General features: G+C 48.0%; 1 protein-coding gene and 1 long non-coding RNA gene across 2 annotated transcripts; one reads left to right on the top strand and one right to left on the bottom strand.

Annotated features, from left to right (window-relative positions):
- Positions 1-1,487: 1,487 nt before the first annotated feature.
- wnt6b (wingless-type MMTV integration site family, member 6b) lies at positions 1,488-16,347 on the top strand. Its single transcript, XM_029137562.3, has 4 exons — positions 1,488-2,529; positions 9,258-9,478; positions 12,862-13,163; positions 14,180-16,347. Exons 1-4 carry the CDS (start codon positions 2,450-2,452, stop codon positions 14,639-14,641), a joined length of 1,065 nt encoding a protein of 354 aa, XP_028993395.1. The 5' UTR covers positions 1,488-2,449; the 3' UTR covers positions 14,642-16,347.
- Positions 16,348-16,571: 224 nt separating this feature from the next.
- Positions 16,572-20,251, bottom strand: LOC129603528 (uncharacterized). The gene is made up of 2 exons (XR_008693447.1): positions 20,177-20,251; positions 16,572-17,588 (listed from the first exon to the last, which is right to left on the bottom strand). It is a non-coding gene; the product is annotated as an uncharacterized LOC129603528 (long non-coding RNA).
- Between the last annotated feature and the right edge of the window lie 1,634 nt (positions 20,252-21,885).

The following is a 21,885-nucleotide window of genomic DNA, read 5'->3' on the forward strand; positions in this document are numbered from 1 at the left end:
CGGGCTGCACCATACGGACCTGCTGTACGTGGGCCGGGGGCCATCTGGTCAGGGTCTGTGCAGAGTCTCCTCCCAGCAGGCAACTGGAGCTGTGAGCCAAGACCCCAGGCCCAACACCCTGCCGGACTTTGAAATCAGATCTTTATTGTCCATAAAGCCTCAGCCAAGTATGAAGAATCAGCCCTCCCTAACAAAACACACTCATCCAGCGGAGAGGAGCACGCGGAGGGAGACACAAACGCAGAAGTGAGGAGGGAAAATTGTGGTTGAAAGTGCGGCTGATGTGGTTGGAAGCGAAATGCACGGAGGGAACAGCCGGTACAGAGCACGGCTCACCCCGAGGCCACACGTATTTATAGCCCAGTGACAGATAACTCCATTTTCATGACTTTCTAATTTTGTGGTGCGTCTCGGTTACATATCGATATAGACTGGAGCTTTGTCTTCATTATGACATACGACAGTACGTGTATGTGGAACATTCTGTCTATAGGAGACATTCTACTATAAAGACATAGAGCAGAGGACACACCTGAGCAGGTATCTGTCACTCATAAGTGGAAACAGCATATAAAAATAATAACAACACACAGAACAGTTTAATGATCATTACATTATACAGCAAATATATTGACTTTGATATGACATACGATACAAGTCAGGGTGCCAACTCATCATTTGCTTCAGTCACAGAAGCAGCGGATTTCACAGACTGCTCATCCATCAGTCTCGTCACATTTAGAGTCTATGGGTTAGACTGAAACTGGAACAGGGCTCATATTGGACTTGTAGCCGCGCAGATAAGGGCACAGTATGAGAATAAGAAGTGCGTGGGCTGCTGTTAGGACTCGGCCCAGTGAATTCCAGCAAATGCACCTCCAAGGTTGTCAGAGTTAAGAGAGAAGCTCTTGAAAAACATGGATGTCACCGATCCAGTCGCTGCTGGTTCAGTTGCACCTTTGTGGCCGACAGCGTCGGACCCTCCAGAATTGTATGAACCGAGCAGCAACAGCAGGACGAAGCACATCATTGTGGTCGGCTGCAGTGCAAAATGGGCCAAATCAAGCCAAACTCCGGTGTTTTTGGTGGATTGGTTTCAAGCTTAACCTTTACATAAGGCACTGACACACAAAAACACGGCGATGGATGAAAGCGCTGGGTAAATAAATGAAACCTGCCACTGGGGACACACGCGTTATGGGCAGACTCTGCTCTTTACACTTTTGTTCCATCTAGAGCACAACGGGACTCCCCTCCGTCGCTCGCACCCACCGTCCCGCGAGGCGCCAGTCAAAGGATGCCGGGCCTTCGTGTGAGACGCCGGCACTTGAGCGGCCGAGCTTGCCTTGCGTTACACTCGTGATTGATTGCATCATCACAATGGAACGAAGCTGGGTGTCGGGGCTTTTATGGGCGACAGCAGTACAGTGGTTTTGAATTTCAATGGATATGCCCTTGGCCAGATAGGTGATAGTCCTACTACGCACACACACACACACACAGGACAAACGACCACACTGGTCTGTTGGCACGAACAGCTCATAACTTTGGCTACTACTAACACACCTGTACTCATTTCATAAGTTGGATCCAACACAAACACACTCTCTCTCTCTCTCTCTCTCTCTCTCTCTCTCTCCGGCATGTGTCTGTGTGTGTTTATCCCCTTTCTGCTCTGCCGTGTCCTCCTAAGACTAATACCAGTCTCTCTCTCTCTCTCTCTCTCTCTCTCTCTCTGAGTGACAGCGAGGTTTTCGCTTCGCCCGGAGCGACGTCACACCAAGGTGGAAGGCGGCGAGCGCATTTTTCCCCCCTTTATCATCCAAGGAAAACACGCAGGCCGTGGCGCCCACTCCGCTCCAGCTGCGCTGTACCTGCAGCCGGTGCGCACCCAAAACCGCTCCACCGACCGCACCAGCGCGTCACTGGAGAGCGCGCGCGGAGCAGGCAACATCCAGCTGCGCCCCGCAAATCCACGCGCGGTTCTTTTCCGGGCAACACGACTGTTCCTGGGCTCTGATATTCGGAAAAAAGTTCAGTATTACCCGGTGGCATCACATTGTGGGCTGTCGTGCGCTGTTTCGCGCCGGGACCCGACTCGATCGCCCGTCGCGTGACTCCGCGTTCCTCCCGAGACCGTGGGTGCAACGCGCGTGAAGTGCTGCGGCAGACAGCGCAGGGGAACAATGGAGACGTTAACCACACCTTTGGAAGCGGACATCTCCCCAGTAGCCTCTTGACCAGCTGTGCTTCGCGAGCTAAGATGCGCCCGACAGAGGAAGAGCTGGATGACGAACCGTTCGCGCTCCCGCTGACCGTTTCCAGTCAGATTTCCTACTGAGCCGCCGCGTCCGAAAACTGGGAACTTCTATGTTTTTAAGAAATAATCCAACTCGGCTCAGCTCGTCAGTAGTTTGAAAAAAAAAGTTTGCTCCTTGAGGATTTCAACATGACCGTTCGTCTCTCTCGGATCCAGCTGGCTCTGTTCTTTATCCTGCTCTGTCCCGTCAACATCATTGGACTCTGGTGGTAAGTGCTCTTTATTTACCACGTGCGCCGCGTTTCTCTGTCGTCTGGGATTTAACGATCGCAGATTGAAGGTGTGAGCGAACCGGCGTTTTCCTGCAGGTAACTTTGAAGTCACCGGCGTCTGACCTCAACAGATGTTCCCGTCGCGGCAGACTGCGCTGGAGCGTCGGCTCCGATAACAAATAATGTTATTTTATATTTGGAAAAGCGAAATAGTCATAAAAATCACCGTTAGGATAAACGAAGAGGTAGAGTAATAATATAATATTATAAAAATAACAACTACTATAATTCACCTGTTTCTTTTATGTAAAATGAAGCTGAAACTTTTATATGTTCCAATGCAATATAAGATTATTGATCTCTCTGTAAACTGACTAAACAAAAGAAGTCACTTTATGTTAGAATAATGGTTTCCACTGTGAAAAGGTTCGTCAGACTTCATCCTTAAGGTGTTGCAGCAGCTCAGGTGAGAATGAACACAGAGAAACGAGCTGAAGGAGATGCCTGAAGTGATGGAGGGTGTGTGTGTGTGTGTGTGTGTGTGTGTGTGTGTGTGTCTAGAGGGGGTTCAGGGTGAGGAATGTCAGGTGGTTCTCCAGGCAGCGGATATGTCATCATAAAACAATCCATACAGGCTCAACCTGGTGGTGTGACAGTCACAGACAGACCCCGCAGATCTGCTGATAACATATTTTACCTTCATGTTGCTGTGTGTGTGTGTGTGTGTGTGTGTGTGTGTGTGTGTGTGTGTGTGTGTGTGTGTGTGTGTCCAGTGCCTGTGTCTCGATCCCCCCTCGCTCTCTCTCGCTTACTCACGCTCAGTGTGTGAATGTGAAGCTTTGTGGTTTTCCCTTTTTTTCCCAGCAGATCCTCCCACTGTTCATTCACAGCCCAGTCAAGGTCAGCGTGGGATGTGGTGTCACAGAGGCTGTGTAAGGCCAGTGCGTGCACTCGTGTGACTGGTACATGGACCGACAGCGTCGCCGGCTCCACAACATTGTCTGGCTGTCAACTCAAATGGCTTGTGGCGATTTTTAATGCACGTGTGCTCATCCCTTACTTTAGTTTGGCCTCCACCTGAGGAGGACAGTTAACACCTCGTCACCTTTTTTCATTATATTATTGTTGTCTGAAGAATTACTTTCTACACAAATATACAGTAATTTTTGTAAGAGATGGTATTAGGCTTTCGGCTCTTTACTGTCAACTGCCCTTGTTAAATTTCTAAACCTTTTTATTTTCTATTACCATAAAATCATGAGACAAATGAATTATGCTGAAACAGCATAAGCAGAAATCTTTGTCTGGAGACTGTCTGGACTCAATGCTGTGCGGAAAGATGGAAAAACAGTGTTCTCTGATTCATCGTTAGAGCTTAATGCTATTTAATTTTTTACAGATTCCAACCAAACTAAAATATGATTCAATCCTTTATTTCTGTCACCATTACAGTAGTTATGGACATTTGGAACCCTTTTTGGATCTTTTTCAGCCGAAAAGACACTCGAACAGCAATATCAAGAGGCTCTTGTCCGTCTCAGGACAAAGCTGCAGTGGATTAGGAGAATCAACACTAGATTTCACCTACTTTAATCTTATCCCCACTGACATACATTGTCATCTTCTTTCACGGCTGCGGTGCAGCCGGGGTGAAGCCACACCTGTGGGCTGCTCCCCACACTGCCAGGGACAATGATGCTCTGTGTTGAGAGCTGCTCCGCACACCGTCATATGTCTGTGTTCGCTCCTCTTGAATGCCTCTATCTCTATCAGCCCGTCCGTAGCCTTTCTTGTCCTTCGCAGAGGAAAATACCTAGCGCGGAGATAGGTTGCTGCTGAAGGAAGGGAGGGAGGGAGGGAGAAAGGGCCGCGGTGAGGGAGATGAAATGCTGGGGAGATAGCTGTGCTTTCAGAGCCTCCGCTGATTAGGGCGCCCTAATCATTTGGCCTGAGAGCAGAGAGCAGGAGGGTGAGGAATGCCTTTGCTCTCTTATACTGGTTGTGACTGTGGTGCTTAGCAGGGCCAAATGTCCTGTGTGTGTGTGTGTGTGTGTGTGTGTGTGTGTGTGTGTGTGTGTGTGTGTGTGTGTGTGTGTGTGTCACAGGTGCACACACTCTGGGCTCGTGTGATGTGAGGGTGTGCTTCAGTTTCTGTCCTCCGCGTTTATGCGCGCGTCAGAATAAATATGCGACCGAGCGGCGGACTGTGGTTAATCTGTTTTACATGCGCTCGTTTGGTCGTGCAGCGCCGAACTGCCATCATCACCAGAGGGGAGTTTCATCATAACAGATCTTATCTTGTCCTCTCCACTCATGGTCTGAAAGGCTGGATGTCTAATCAGCAGCAGGGAGATGGGTTCAGATAAAGATTAAATGACAATGTGGGTTTGGCATCGCTAGTCTGTGTGTGTGTGTGTGTGTGTGTGTGTGTGTGTGTGTGTGTGTGTGTGTGTGTGTGTGTGTGTGTGTGTGTGTGTGTGTGGGTCTGTGATTGTATGCAAGCTTGTGCTACAATAGGTTCTGGTGCCAGAAATATATACAGTAGCAGCCAGGGTGCACAAATAGCCAAGAGATGTCAAAATGTTCTTTATGGTCCCCACGAGAGTCCAGTGAATGTAAATGTAACCGTGCAATCAAACGCTGTCTTGACATGTTATACCTTTGGTTTTTAGATTTCTGCATAATGTTGGCGTCTTCGTCCTCCTCTCCCCTGCCGTGGTGTGTTTCACAGTGTTGGTGTTTAGAAAAAAGAAAAAACACGCTTTCCCATGAAGCAACGGGTTTTTAATGTGGACGGGATCCGTTCGGCTTCAGATGCCGCGTTCACAGTAGGTAGCATCGTCATGGTTACCTGTATAAGACAACATTACGCAATGTCAGCATATCTCCATATGTAGATCCGCACATGCTAGAAAAGAAACACCACTGTCCCAATCCTGGATTCCCGGTAGAATACGAGTACATGGATGTGTGAGCGTCCTGCACTTTCAGCGCCGCCTCTCCTCTTCTGCCGACATGTGTTTGATCTGCCGGCTCTCCGTGCTCCTGGGTGTGCCACTGTTGTTACAACAGAACAAACTGTGGATGTTTGGCTCGGCGCTGTTGGTTTCCTGCTGGTCACACTTTATTGCTACCGTCTAAGTGGGCCTGGATTATAAACGATGAGGGCTGAGCTTTGTTCCGCGGCGACGAACGCTCCTCTCCTGCACAGAGAGCGCAGTCGAGCAGGTTGAGGTTGCTCAACTGGGCCCAGGCAGTATTTATTATCGGTACGCTGACCTTGTGCTGTTCAGACAGGGCACCGTGCGGAATTTCTTCCCATCCGTCTTCAAAATTAATTTGAGGCACCAGACACAATTTACACTTGTTTTGATTCCCACCGCTGCTCCTTGAAAGCATTGCTCATCTCTTCGTAGCCTCTCCTCCTTATCACAGTGGATCCTCCAGCATCTTTTTCCTCTCGCTGCCTCTGTGTGGCCCGTTCTCCATCCAACGCCTGCCGTGACTTTTCTCTTCTCCAACATACTTTTGGGATTAAGGAGGGATGAAACTCACTCGTTCGCGGGTGCGGTGAAAAAAATAAATAAAAAGGAGTTCAGCACCTCGACCGTGGTGCCGTGAGATCACTGAGGAAGCCTGAGTTTCATTAACAGAGGAGGTTTAGTCTCCTTCTGATTCGCCTCTGGGCTCAGGAACAGGAGCATCGATTAGTAAAGCATCAGTCTCCAAAGTCTTCATTTGAAACCTCATTTGCTTAATGATAAAAATCATCCAAGCATTGAAACAAATAAATAGAAATTTTGATAACATCTCATGTAGTGGGGCTCAGTGCTGATTTGCATGTTCCTGGTGGGTTCTTCTCTGTGCTGGTTGATCAACCCGCTCTCTCTGCTTTGGGGCTTTATCACAGGAGCGTCTCATGTGAGACCTCTGATAAAATCACAGACAGCGCGTCCTTGTCGGTGATTGCGGCATGCTGTAAATGACAGGGCGGCGGAACAGTGGCACTTTGCATGGAGAGGATCTGGTTACTTTGAAGTTCCTCCTCACAAGTGTGTGTGAGCCTTTATCTGTCATGTCTGCGCTATAGCAAATGCACCTGCGCCTGCGTGCGGGTATATGTATATGTATATGTATATGTATATGTATATGTATATGTATATGTATATGTATATGTATATGTATATGTATATGTATATGTATATGTATACTGTATGTATATGTATATGTATATGTATATGTATATGTATATGTATATGTATATGTATATGTATATGTATATGTATGCAAGACTGTGAGTGCAAATGAAGCATCCTGTCATAATCTTATCTTTACTGAGACTGCATCAAACCAAGAGCTGAGCAAGTTGTTGCATCCTTTTTTTATTTTCTTCACTTTTTCTTTGCATCTGCAACATGTTTCCGTGTGTGTGTGTGTGTGTGTGTGTGTGTATGTGTGAGAGAGAGAGTGTGATGAAGTAGCTCCACTTTTCACCTTCTCACGGATGAACGTTCGGTTCACCTAAAAAGGGTAAAAATGCTGCTGGGCAGTCTGGTAATCATCCTATCATCAAATCGGTGCAGCCCATTTTAGGGCATATCTCCAGCGACGCCGGTTTCCACCTGAGTTCACCTTGCTTTCATTATCGTTCTTCTCATTGAGCCATTTTGAAAGTTCCGCTGAGTCTGACACGGATTATGAAGACAGCCTTGATGGTGTGGGAGTGATTCAGAAAGTCACAATCACAACAAAAATGGAACTCTTACCCCTTTTGGAAACACTGAATAACAGCAATGTGATATGTAATACACACATAAAAACATAACAAACGTCACCTCCATCAATCATCCAGTATTTTAAATTGTTCAGAATAAAAAGGAAGGTTTTATCGCGTGTCTCGTTTCTCTGACAGTGACACTGGACTCAAAAACCAAACTCCATCCAGTCCACTAGTTTTACAACACTACACCTCCCTTTATAAAAGCCAGGCTGAAGCTCATTCCCTGCGCTGCCCACACACACACACACACACACACACACACACACACACACACACACACACACACACACACACACACACACACACACACACACACACACACACAAACAGAGGAAGGCACAAGCCAGTCAACTTTCCTTCTCACATCCATAAAAACATGATCATATACTGTAGCATCAAAAGACACACACACACACACACACACACACACACACACACACACACACACACACACACACACACACACACACACACACACACACACACTCCTGGCTGCGAGGAGATGATAAGTGGTTGTTGAGAGGGAGTGTGTGTTGCTAAGTATTGTACGTGTAGCTGCTAATTAACACATACAGACCGTCTGTATGATTTAATTATCCGGGTGACTACCGCACGCAGACGCAGACACACACTGAACGCGTGTGCCGTTGCCGTGGCGACGGTGTAAATAATAACAGAAAGAATGTGACAGTGGGCGTTCTCGGGGCGTGCACACAGATGCAGTTGTGCACACACGCTTATGTGGAACGCGAGGCTCTCGCATTATGCAGCAGATATCACGGCTGATTATATGGGATCAGGCGCAGGTTCTCCTGCTAATCTTCAGTCAAGTTGAATTATTGGACTGGATTAGGAGGAAACCGTAGGTGCCATTATCATATACGAGCCGGTGAATACCATTATTTGGGCGGATCCGTGTCTTTGCGCTGGCAAATCTGACACAGGACGTCCCATGAGTTGTTTCTCCTTCACACAGTATCACCGTGCTGACATTTGAGTCTGTTGTATAAATAGCATCATTAGAACCAAAACAGTTTGGTTTTGAGATATTTCAGATTCAGAGGTGTGTGTGTGTGTGTGTGGGGGGGGGGGTGTCAAGTGTATGTTCTGCTTCTTAAAACAAACTCATGAAGCAGATGAGTGATATCAGGCGGCGCAATTAACATGAAAGTCTCCACGTCCTTTGCCTCGTTCACATCCTTCTACTGGTCTTTAATGGGGGGACGTGTAATGGAGCAAATTATCGGGGGGTGAGAAAGTGAGAAAGTGAATTAAAACCTAGATAAGCGAGAGGGAATGAGTGGAAAGAAGCCGCAGGAAGGAATGGAAATAAAGTCCCCTCACTGTTATGTCTCCACAAATGCTGGCGTAGCCTCCAAGCGTCAGCGCCAAGTCGCTCTTTCCCATTAGCAGTTGGAATAAACAATTTATCTTTATTATATACACTCATCTGTTAAAACTGCTGTGGAGGTCCGGAGTCAGTATTCATGAAATACAAGACCCATGCATATGTATTTTTATGTTTTAAATATTTGCTATAGATGAGGGATGCTTGATTTTCCTGCCACGTTTAAAATGGGCTTCTCTATAACACGCTGTGCAGTAGGTTTTAATCTGAGGGGCGTTCAAGGACCGTTCGAGGAAAACGTTCTTCACTTCAGAGAAGCTGTATCGTGTGGAAATCTGTAAAGTCTGCCATTCTGGTTGACCAGAATGCACTTAGCATTAGTCTCAACCGTAACGAGGGGACGGACCGGCACCGGTGCCGTCCAAACGGTGAAACGCAGATTTCTGGATCCGACATCAGAGCAAAGGCGCCTCTGGGAAACTCAGCGCTGGGTCGTCTCCCGCGGCTGAGGCCACAGAACCGCGGAACAACGGCTCCAGTAAACTAGTGCGTGTTCGGGTTCGACCAGGTGTGATTGTTCTGTTGACCCGTTTCCAGGGCGGTGGGCAGCCCGCTGGTGATGGACCCCAACAGCATATGCAGGAAGGCCAAGCGTCTGGCGGGGAAGCAGGCCGAGCTGTGCCAGACGCAGCCGGAGATCGTCAGCGAGGTGGCCAAGGGAGCCCGGCTGGGCGTCCGGGAGTGCCAGTACCAGTTCCGGTACCGGCGGTGGAACTGCACCAGCCACAACAAGTACTTCGGCAAAATACTGCAGCAAGGTGAGTAGGACGCCGACAGGCGGGATCAAAACTGATCTGAGACCCTCATTCGAGGAGCTCGTTGACCGACTCTCTCCTTCAGTTGTTCCAAAAGCATTTCATAGTTTCATGGACGGGTATTTGCCGCCTCGGAGCCACATTCAAGCCGCTGCCACGTCCCATTTCTCAGTCGTGTGTGCCTCTAGCGTCTGAACCTATGACCTCATGACCACAGCCGGCGGCCTTACATCAACGTGAGGTCAGATCACTGTCTGATGGCAGTGGCACAGACAAGGGCAGCTGTTGTGTTTCAGAGCAGACATATTCACACTCCACTGACTCTCCTCTTCATCAGATTGGGCACGCTCAAAATGATCAGCCCAGATTGCTTTTTTTTTTTTTTTCCCCTTAGCATTTCTCGTAAGATCTCTTAACATCTTCCTCCAGTTCTTTGAAGTCCACAATTTAACTGATGTTGGGTCAGCCCTGGGTCTTCTGCAATTACTGTGTGTGTTTGTGTGTGTGTGTGTGTGTGTGTGTGTGTGTGTGTGTGTGTGTGTGTGTGTGTGTGTGTGTGTGTGTGTGTGTGTTTATTGAGCTGCCTGCGTCTTGTTAAACCTGTACTACAGACTTCTATCTGTTTATTTACTCAACATACAGTGAACAATGATATTAAAAATATTAAAAATTCAACAAAAACAGATCAGGGATGTTACTAAACCACGTTGGGCTCCCATTTTAATAATTTGCTGTGTAGTAATTGATATCACAAGTGAGGTTCAGGTTAAACAATGTTTTTACCCCTCGTCAGTGGATGTTTGTTAGTGTTTCTGATCAGGCAGGTGAGCGGAGGGAGCGAAGGGGTCAGGACTCCACCAGCAACAGGCAGAGCAGCAATTAATCACGAATTCCTGCCTGTCTATAAGAGAAGCCTTTGTCTTCACTCACTTGGATCTCATCTTAATGGCAGTTTATGACGAAGTAGAAGTGGTTTTGTGTTCGAGGAACCCCCCCGCTGATGTTGTTAACCTCCCTGACCCTTGTTTAACTCTGTGACGGTGATAATAATGCTTCTCCTGTATTCCTTAATTCATGGGGTACCGGGCCTGTTGTCTGCTTCTTTACAGTTGTAGTCAGACGTCCACCTGATGCAGAACACAGGTTCAAACCATACACTTCCCTCCCCAAAGCACAACCACGCTGGCTGTATCATCAGCATCTCCCTCCCTTTATAATATTCCCCCTTCAAACATAAATCCTGCTGCACTTTAGTCGAGCAGTGTGTCGAATGGCTAATCTTCCTCCAAAATGGGAGATAAGACCCGGTGACGTGTCTCTGTGTGTCTGTATTAAGATGTCATGGGGTGATGAACATGGTGATAGACCCGTATCACATCCAGCTGCGAGGCCGTGAGACAGACCTGCCTGGTGCGAATGTTGACCTCCCACTTGCGCCAAGCCACCGGACGGCGAGTGGTGGAAAAGTGCGAGAATTTGCACGACGCGGGTTTTTTTTTTTTTTTTTCGGCCCATTCTGCAATTCCGCCGAAAACGACGTGAACTCTCGCGCACAGACAGGTCCGGAACAAGCCGGGCTCGCCGCCTTCATGCCATTAATTGGTGTTATTACCCTCCTTTCTTTCATGCGCGCTGTGTTTAGATAACACGCGGACCCCGGAGCAGTCGGCGCCGCGATGCTGGCGCTCACATCACAGGATGGTGTGACCTTTAAAATGCGTGTATCAATCTGTGTGCGACGGCGGGAACGCGACTACACTCGTCGTCAGCGCGTAGATGTCAGCCGGCTTTGTTGTGGCAGCAGTGGGAGAAGCTGAGGTTGTGGGTCGGTTTCCCCAAACCGCCACGTCTTTTTGTTGACAGTCTAGTTTCTCGTACTGTAGCACCTGGAGCTCGTCCAAAACGGTCCGTATCGCTGGTTAAATCTCCTCCTGCCGGGAATGGGTCGCGCTGCATCACGGCTGATGAGACACAGGCCTTGTGGACAAACACGGGGCGAAGGCCCGGTGCCTGCGAGAACACGCTTTCCGACCGAACCCACCAGACGTCGTCAGGAACCACAGTCAGAGTCAGAGGGAATATGCGCTAATTCCTGCAGAATGGGGCTTTTGGGATCGGGAGCAGACGCAGACAGGCCCAGACACCCGCCGCGGCAGAGAATTTGTTTGGAATTCATGTCTCCGAGGAAAATATGTAACAGGGTTCCACAAATCGTGTTATTTTTGATTGGCTTTTTAAACGGATACAGCAGCGCAATGCGTTTCTCTCGGCGCTCTCCGTGTCCCTTATGTCTTTAGATGATGGGATATCGGCAGGAGGCGTCGCTTATCAGTTCGCTGTTCGGCTCTTCCAGCTTCTGAGTCGATCCTGGGGTCTGGAGAGCTCCTGGAAATCCCTGTTCTGCTGAGCGGCAGCAGCTATTAGGTGTGGTCCATCCCAGATGAAACACACACGCACGCACACACACACACACACACACACACACACACACACACACACACACACACACACACACACACACACACACACACACACACACACACACACACACAGAGTTGCAGAACTGTTCCGCGGTGCATGTTCCGCCATGCACGCACGGAGCCAATGATTTATGCAACCTGCCAACAGTCCGCGTCGCGTACGAATAAATGAACAGAACCTGTTCACGCCGTCATTAGCCAGTCGGACGTGGAGGCTCAGGGCCCACGCCGCCGCGCAGGCGCTAGCCTAAACTGAGACATCTCCGGGCGTCGGGTCGCACAGCTGGAATTGATATCGCGCCTGTCGTGCTGGGGTGTGCAGGGTTTGTCGCACGCCACCCATCGTGTGTGTGTGTGTGCGCGTTAGCCCTCCTAATGAATCCCATTCTCGGAATCGTGCGATATGGAGTTGGCAGCGTTGGCGGCGGTGACTGCACGCCCAGCGCCTTCCAGCTGTCAGGAATAAAAGTCCTCTGGTTAGTCTTTACGCACACATGCTGTGAAATTAGGTGGCTAATGTTTTTTCTCATTCTCATGAACAGACACGCTCTTTACTGTATGTTCTGCCTCAACATCCCTGTTTAGTCGGGGATTCTCCACAAGATGCAATAACCAAGGAAAACGATTGAGGCTGAGACTGATGCTAATGCCACAAGCAACAGACAGATGTTTAATATGCAGTCGTGGCTGGACTTTCTTTTAAGCTTTAGACCAGCAGCTGTTCAGTATGACCATAAATATGGGTGTGCATGAAAGTCATTACTACAATTCCTCTGGTGCCTGAAATTGTAGCGATGGACCAGGACTTGGAGAAAAGTGCTTCCATCCTGTTCTATGATTCTAGATGGGATATTGACGACTAGATGAGAAGCTGAATTTAAACCCTTCTTCCTCCTTGTGTCGTAGACATTCGGGAGACGGCGTTCGTCTACGCCATCACGGCCGCGGGGGTGACCCACGCCGTCACCCAGGCCTGCAGCATGGGAGACCTCCTGCAGTGCGGGTGCGAGGCCACCAGGAACAGGGCGCCCCCGAAGCCGCCGTCCTCCGCCTCCGGCGACGGAGTCAAGTGGGAGTGGGGAGGCTGTGGAGACGACGTGGAGTTCGGCTACGAGAAGTCCAAGCAGTTCATGGACGCCAAGAGGAGGAGGGGCAAGAGCGACATCAGGACGCTCGTCGACCTGCACAACAACGAGGCTGGACGACTGGTAAGAAGAGATTTCAAAATAAAAGTCTGGAGTGAGTAGGAACCTGGCAAAAACAACATTTCGTGAATAAGACGTGAGTCTGGTGTTTGCAACGCAACAACCTTCCCTAGAAATGGTGTCGCTTGACCTGTGGAATGTTCGTCATTCCGCGGACATGCAAAGGAGAAAGACATCGCTCGCGGCCATATTCGTGTAGCACCGTAAGCTGATCTCCCGACAAGAGTCGGGTTTCTGAAACACAAAAAGAAGAGCGTGCCACACATTTCGCCTCGGAGCCTCCGAGGCGGAGGGCTTCTAACGTTTCCACGGCCCTCGTACTCGTCCAAAGTTCCTCTTTGTTGCTCGCATGGGCTCCCAGCGAGTTACGGCCGAGGCTCTCGACCGGCTCCCGAGCGCCCGCTCCTACTTACAGCGTAGCACAGAAAAAAAGACGGAGTTTGCTAGTTTGTTAAGCTCACCTGCAAAAAGGTTGGGGTCAAAAGCAAACAGAGGGGGAGAGAGAGGAGGAAAAGTCAAACTGTTGCTCAATTCTCCAAAAGCCAACGTCTGATTATGTGCATGCATGCGTATGTGTTTGCATGGACAGGTGTGTGTGTGTGTGGGTGTGTGTGATGGGTTAATTATGTGCAGTATAAGTGAATGATCTGTTGTCAAGGCTTGTTGGATGTAGGAAGGCCAGAGGCAACGTGGAGGGAGAGGAGGGGAGGGAGTTGAATTCCTTCTGAATAGCGTCTGCTTTTATCTTACCTATCAGTGTGTGTGTGTGTGTGTGTGTGTGTGTGCGCGCGTGTGATCCGGTGGCTTTTGTCTGTGATATATTATGAAAACACAATAATAAATAACGTCTTTAGAGAAGGTGTCATTTGTCTAAAGTGTTTCTGCATCACTTCAGGGTACAAGGTTAAAAGGTTCTTTGTCTGATCGGTCTGTGTGTGTGTTTTTTTTTGTTTTTTACCTGTTTGCCCTCGCTCACCTCTCCGAACCTCCTCTCCCCTCTCCCTCCCGCGCCCTCCCAGGCGGTGAAGCTCTACATGAGGACCGAGTGCAAGTGCCACGGCCTCTCCGGCTCGTGCACGCTGCGCACGTGCTGGAAGAAGATGCCGCACTTCCGCGAGGTGGGCGACCGGCTGCTGGAGCGCTTCAACGGCGCCTCCAAGGTGATGGGCGGCAACGACGGCAAGACCCTCATCCCGGTCGGCCACAACATCAAGCCCCCGGACAGGCAGGACCTCATCTACTCGGACGAGTCGCCCGACTTCTGCCTGGCGAATCGCAAGACGGGCTCGCTGGGCACGCGGGGGCGCACGTGCAACAGCACGGCCATGGACATCAGCGGCTGCGACCTGCTGTGCTGCGAGCGCGGCCACCGGGAGGAGACGCTGGTGTTCGAGGAGAACTGCCTGTGTCGCTTCCACTGGTGCTGCGTGGTCCAGTGCAAGAAGTGCCTGGTCCGAAAGGAGCTGAGTCTGTGTCACTGACGAGCCGACGGACCGAGGCCGCGGGCCGTTCTGGAGGGGGTTTGTTAGAGTTACTCTGGCTACTTTTTCTTTGGGTGTTTGCTTTAGTCTGGTTTGTGTCGAAGAAGGAGAGGGTCTGGACTCCCCTGAAAGTTAACGTCAAACAGACAAGTGCTGCCTGGTAGTTTAAAGCAAAGGAAATCTAACCACAAGACACCAGAACAGAGAAAAAATTAATGTCCAAACTACCTATTTGTGCCTCCTTGCTTGTGAAATGGACCAAACACGTGGCCTTAACATGAGCAGCTCTGGACATTTGTCCAAAAACGCAGTGAAACCAGAAAGGAGGAGTTTTTTTTTTTTTTACATCACCACGCAGTGATGCTTGTGATTAAATTATGCATTTTTAAATTAAATATTTTTTTCTAGCGCTATTGCTCCTGCAGAGTCAGAAAGAAAGAATGGGTCATCAGATTTCACTTGTGGTCCATTACTTTGACTTTGTTATATGTAGGCATCCATGATCACTATAAACTAACTGATCTTTGTAATGTATCACCCTGCAAACGGTTGCTAGGTGACAGTCGACCCTAGACACACTAATTCCAGATCCAGACTCCAGAAAAGACCCTGACTTTTCCAGTGCTAATATGCATGAAGGGGAAATGGGATCATTTCATCCTGTCTGAGGAGTTCTGTTGACCCTCATGTTCCGCAGGTGAAGCAAAGGTCACTTATTTAAGGATACGATGACGAGGCCCGCTGACATACAACGACTACTCCCTTCAGTCTCCCTCAGAAGCACTTTGGACGCCTTCAGTAACCTTTGGGGTTTCGCTGTTTTGTTTAAGCCAAAAGAAAAACCTTTTTATCGACAAACACGTGTATTTTGTTTGTCCGTCATGACACACAGGGCTGATGTTATAATGCACTTTGGACGTTGGCTTCGATTTGATGCTTTATGTGCATAGGTGTGTGTCTGTGGTGTGTGTGTGGCTGGGTGTTTGTGCAGTCGGGCCAGTTGTCGCCACGTCCACCTGTGGACGGCAGCTTTTCTTCATCCGTGCGTTATGGTTATGAGAAGCACACAGCGGTTTGACTCCTCGTGGGACAGAAAAGATGTTTTTATTGCTGTGTTTCAAGGGATGCCTCCCGTGAACGCATCATGTCATCTCATTTACTTTTGAGGGTTATTTCCAGACAATGTACAGAAAGTACTGAGCTACAATAATGTGTTGCTTCAGCTTCAGACCTGTTAGAGTTTGTGGTCAGAATGATTTGCTTTGACTTAGATCTGACTCGTGATCGCAGAAGAATCCAAAGTAAAACAGCCACTGTCGCCAATCTGCTTGGCGGTTGCCAGATTTGGTTGGATTTGGATTTGGATTGGCATCTTACTCATACTTTGCCACTGAAATAATCGTGAGCACTGGTCACACCTTAAAACGGTCACCCAAGACAAACCAGATGAAACACCAAGACAGCAGAATTTAACCTATGAGCTTCTGACCTGCCAGTAAAAAGAACCTGGAGCCATTTCCATATCTGCATGTGTCTAATGAAATTTGTCAAACGAGCTGTGGCAATAATTATAAAGTTTTATGACAGCTGTGTATTACATTCAATGTGCTGAAAATCGATAACTGGAATTACTTATACTTTACATTAGATCCTATTTATGACTCACATTCAGAACACTCAAATAAAGAGAAAACAGTTCTTATTCACCTGTGCACTTTTCATTCAACATGAATTGAGAAGACGCTCGTTTGAAACTTTCGCAGTATAGAACTGTTGTGTTTGTATTACACCTAACTCATTCTACTATGTCGACATATTTAGATGCACAATAAATAACTGATTCTTTGAATAAATATGGATGAAAAGGAGGAAATCAGCACCTCATCTTTCTTGAAAAGCATATTATGTTATTATATTAGACTTGAACCTGTTGAAAACTTTATTTAATTTTATTTATAGGCTCATTTATAACATCTTATATTAGTTGTGTATTCTATACATCTTTTCTCCACGTGGTCTAGTTTGGCTCTTGCTTTCCTGATGATTTTTCACCTAAATGCATCCTGTCCACACCTCGCCTCCATTACAGTAGCTCAGTTTTACCACTCAGCAGACAGAGGTGTTGTTTCGACGTATTTAAGCTGTACAATTGAAAAGATGGGAGGGAAAAAAAAGGCAAAAGTGGGCCTGTATTAGTTTGAGCCGTACAAGTTGACACAAGTTCATATTTTCCAGGAATCTGTTGCACGGTGGTGTGTAGCAGTGGTGTCTAAGATATGGAGGAGGGCCGAAGTGGAGGAAAACGCCATCGGACAGTTGTGTCCTCATATGTCCCGCAGGCCTCTCGCCTCGTCTCGTCTCCTCTCGTCTCCCCTTGCCTCCTCTACCCTCGCCTCCTCTCCTCTCGCAGCCATTCACCAGTCCATGAGCAAAGCCAGAGAAAATAGACAAATGAACAGATAGATTTATTGGAGCGATGGTATAAATAGAGATGCCTGTCGACATCTGTGTGCATGTGGCTGCATGCGTCTCTCACTCACTGTGTGCATGTGTGTGTGTATGTGTATGTGTGTGTGTGTGTGTGTGTGTGTGTGTGTGTGTGTGTGTGTGTGTGTGTGTGTGTGTGTGTGTGTGTGTGTATCCATGGCAGTGCGCAGCCAGGTTGTTAGCATTGGTGTGTTTTTCCATTTGTCCCTGTGAGAAAGAATCAGCGCTTGAGGAATTCAACCTAGACGTGACTTTGGTCTCCACCTACACCGGCTGCTAAGTGCTTACACACACTGTACAAAGCATTAATGAAGGGTTGCCGCTGTGAACAGAGCCACAGTGCCGCTGTGTAGTCATTCCCTGAGGTCAGTGCTTTTCCTTATCTCCTGCCGCGGAGTCATGGTGGTCCTCAGATCCGCTCTTAGCGCTCGATGCAGTGCTTCAAAATAAACTGTATGTTCTGCAAAATAAGGCACAAAGGCCGCGAGGATGAAGAGGAGAGAGAGAGAGAGACAGAGACTTTCTTACTGGTAACCCGACACTATAATGCGCCTCCATTTGTGTGAACTCGCTTCCAGTCCTCTATCAATCTAAGAGTGAGCTGTTGCTTACACAAAGGGCACATCTCGGCATCAGCTCTGTGTGGGCTTTCATCTGATACCAATGACTGTAATTACAGGAGTGGGAGAGAACGACGCACACACACTCACACGCACAGAAATGTTTAATGCAAACTGCGAAATGTAGCAATCGGGCTTCCTTTAAACGTGAAAAATGCACTAAAAGTATCATTTATCATGCTCGGGAGATAAGCGACGCGCAGGGCCTCGCGTTGGCGCGCACGCAGAAACACCCTCTCCTTTGCTTGGGAGACAGTGATCTTTATGAGGTAATGCAGGCCCTGGAGGTGATGGCTCAGCTGCTGCCACAGCCCACCCAGCGAGGCCGCTGGTGCAAACGCGCCCAACGCTGCCCCGGGACCCAGCGGCGACAAAAGAAACCGCAGGGCTGATGACGTCCAGCTACGGCGGGTTCGCTTTAAAAGCAGAACAACGGGAAGCGAACGCTCCTCCCTGGGAAACGCACACGGCGCGGAGTTCTGAGTTCTTTCCTCGAGGAACCTGTCGTCATTGCAACATCCTGGAACAACACTTGCTGCCCCGAGAAACGCTCATCGACCTACATCACTGTCGTGGGCGGATAAACACTGCGATGACCTCGCAATGTGTCTTTTGCTCGTCTGTCTCCTTAACCCCGACTGCCCTAAATCTCCCCGCATCTGTCCCACATCTCTCTTCCTGTCTCTCTCTCTCTCTCTCTCTCTCTCTCTCTCTCCGTCCACTATCTCACTCCTGATTCTCGTTGTCATCCATCAAACGTCCGGGCCGTAACCGCGTCTTCGCAGCCCCTCCACCCTCTCTCTCTCTGTTATCTTGAGCTGTGAAAACATGGCTGCCAGAGGTTGATGGTGTGTGTGTGTGTGTGTGTGGGGGGGGGGCAGCGTTGGTTCCTGTGCGAGGACGGGACAATAGATAGTGTTAGTTGTGGGATGTCTTGATGTAAAACCGCCTTAATTTGTGCACATCAGCGGTGTTCGGCCTTAAAGCCACTCAAACCTCAACTTCCAGCCTCATTACTCTACATCGTTACATAGTAAACGCTGTCATTGCAGTGTATGAACACAAGATGGCGCCGTTGGAGCACAAAGTTGAGTTTGTGTGACGCTCCAAGTCCCTCGTGATGGACTGTAGGGCGTGTGATCATGTAATAACACTAAGGCCACAAAAGAATATTAAATATCAATCAGAGGGAATGAAACTAAACGTCAAACAGGGAAAAGAATAGCAAATGTAAAAGTAAACAGGAAATTATAGGACAAAACATTACTCAGCAAAGTAAAACCATCCAGCTGCTCTTTATACGGTCATTTTGTTCTGAAGCAGCTATATTGTATATATTTAAAATATAGTGCAACAGTGCAACTAGATCATCGGTTTATGGTAGTGTGTTCTGCTGAAATGGCAGCATTTTAACTAAAACTTCCGATTAAAACACAAACTTAAACGTTTTCATTTAATATGCTTGGAGTGTGGGAAAGTTCTTTTGGACCATAGTGAGGCGTCGGCACCTGGATCAAGATTTACTCATTATTTCTTTCAAAACAACCACAAAATGTACTTTATTTCTAATTAGGGGGGCGATCAATTAACATTCAACTTTACATGTGTTGTGTAAACACCACTGGTGCAGATTAACTTCCCCTCCGGTACCTGTTCTCTGTACCATACGAACCGCCGGGATCATTACGAATAAAGCCAGTTCTCACAACCCCGGGATATTTTCTTTCGCTGCAAAATCTTGGTTATGGATGAAAACCACACTGCAGTCTCGGCACGCGGATTGCAACATGCGCACGATTCATTAGAGCCGAGAAGCAGCTCGGCGACACGTCTAACAACACGCGTGTGTTCCTGGCGCGGACAACGACAACAAACACGAGGGCTGCAGCACAACACGGCGTCTGTGGACACGTGTTGTGGAGGTGATTAAGACGAAACGGGGGATAAATTATGGCGCGCGAGAAACGATTAACGTGTCAATCACAATAAAGAATTCGCTTCTGTTGTTTTAAAGTTGGACGCAGCGCGCGGAGCTCCACAAAAACACAGCGCCGCTTTCGCGCTCCCTGTGTTTTTGTGTTTGACTCTCACTGTTTCAAACCGAGACGCCATCGATCTCATAACGCCGATTGTTTGACTTGCAGCCCTGTCATTTGTCCCGGCTCCCCGTCGCATAATTACACAGCGGTCCCGTCTTTGCGCTGTTTGTCCGTTCTCCGCATTTCACACACAAAACACGTGTTCCTGCGAGCAAAAACATACAAACACCGCTGCTCGCTGACGGTTCGCTGCACCCGCTGTGTTTTTTTTTTTTTTTTTTACTTTACTTTTTTTCCCCTCCCTGCACTCAAACAAACACACGCAGACGGAGCCAAGAACTTGCTTGTTAGAAGTTAGTTACTAGGATGGAGCCTTGTAATTGACTAACCTCTGCTCCACCGCGCTCTCCTCTGCTTTGCTCATTTTCGTCGGTCCGGTCCAAAACTCTCCAAGAAACGTGAACTCCGCTTGAACTCGCCCTCTCGGAGAGACGCAGAGGGCGAGGGTGTGACGGGGGTAGCGTCAGTTAATGTACTGTGCGGCGGTTCAGCCGTATGGATGCGTGCGCCGAGATAGGCCACGATGATGGAGACGCGCAAAGAGAGAGAGGATTGCGCCAAATAGCCGCAAGCTATCTTTATATGAAAGCATGTTGTAATTATTCCTGACCTTCTATCATAAATCCTCTCGGTACCTTCTACTTAATTTGAGCCGCGTGGGATGCCAGGTTGAGCGCGACAGTGGGTTTGGAGTCCACGGCGGGAGCTGTTTGCACACGGAGCGGTGAAAGTAACCATGACACCAGCGCTGCTATTTCTGCGACAACGAAGTCAATAAGTTAATGAGTTGAGGCCACTCCATTCTAACGGGAGCCCTGTAAAAGAACACCAGCGTGTTTATTTCCTATCGCTGCTGACGTCACAAGCCAGGAACGCGTAATCGCACCAAAGTTGCCAGGTTTCCAGCCAAGCATCAAGACATCAAGTACAATGTGATTTGTAGGTACAGTATTCTCTGTCAATGACATTCAATCAGGATGTTTGTCTCATTTGTATACAGGTTGCGACAAATCATTTGCTGTTTGTTCCTGGAAAAAATGACTCAGTGTGAGTGAGCTTCTGTAGCGTCTAAGGCGGCAAATCCTGTTTTAACACTCCTTGTTTTTATCCCCATGAGTCTAAAATGTGTGTGTGTGACAATAGATTTAAGAAAAAGCCCCCCAAAGATAAAAATCCATGTTACTACAGTGGTAAATCACTGCTGTTCCATAATTCTACCACACTAAAAGTTAACAGCCTGCTTACACGAGCCCATAACCATATATTCACAAATACAGCATGACCCAATGTGTTTACATAAAACTCAGTACCGAACTGTGAAATCCCAGCTCGGCCACGTCTCTCCCAGAAGGACAATAAAGTTTCAATTGAAGCAGACCCTGCAACTCGATAAAGAACACAGACACCGGGAAAAGTCAGTGTTTTAGTTTATTATTGAATTAAATGTTCATCAGGTTCCTGTTTTATCAGTCAGTCAGTACGAGTGAGCTGTGCAAGGTAAAAATAATACGAAATGTTTTCTAGGGCCACAGGGAAATCTTTCCAAAACAGACAAACCTTTAGGCTGGAAGTAGGAAACTGTGCAATGAACCTGGCACGCACGTGTAGCAGGAATCAAATCCTCATGTTCCTGAACACATGGAGTCAGGCTGCGCTGAGGACAGCGCTGAACCCTCTGCCCACGTCTTTGTTAATGGGTGTAATTGAAGAAGTACTGGGAAGCAATTAAAGGTGTGTGTGTGGGGGGAAGAGTGAGAGAGAGAGAGAGAGAGAGAAAGAGAGAGAGAGAGAGAGGAATGAATAATACATTAGGGTCCAAAATAACTTCTGAATATTAGTACAGTAGCTAAATGATAAAATTCATAGTATAGACGTATTAATTTACATCACACTAACACCATATAAGGTGTGACATAAAAGCTGAAAAATAAATGATGAAATCAAAAAAAGGAAGTTTTTATTCTTTTTCTGCCTTGTCTTGATGTTGTCCATTCCATTTTTCAGCTTGTACATCACAATGTTTTCTCATCTCATTTCA

The sequence above is a fragment of the Betta splendens genome, chromosome 21, assembly GCF_900634795.4.
Source record: "Betta splendens chromosome 21, fBetSpl5.4, whole genome shotgun sequence".
NCBI classification, from domain to species: Eukaryota; Metazoa; Chordata; class Actinopteri; order Anabantiformes; family Osphronemidae; genus Betta; species Betta splendens.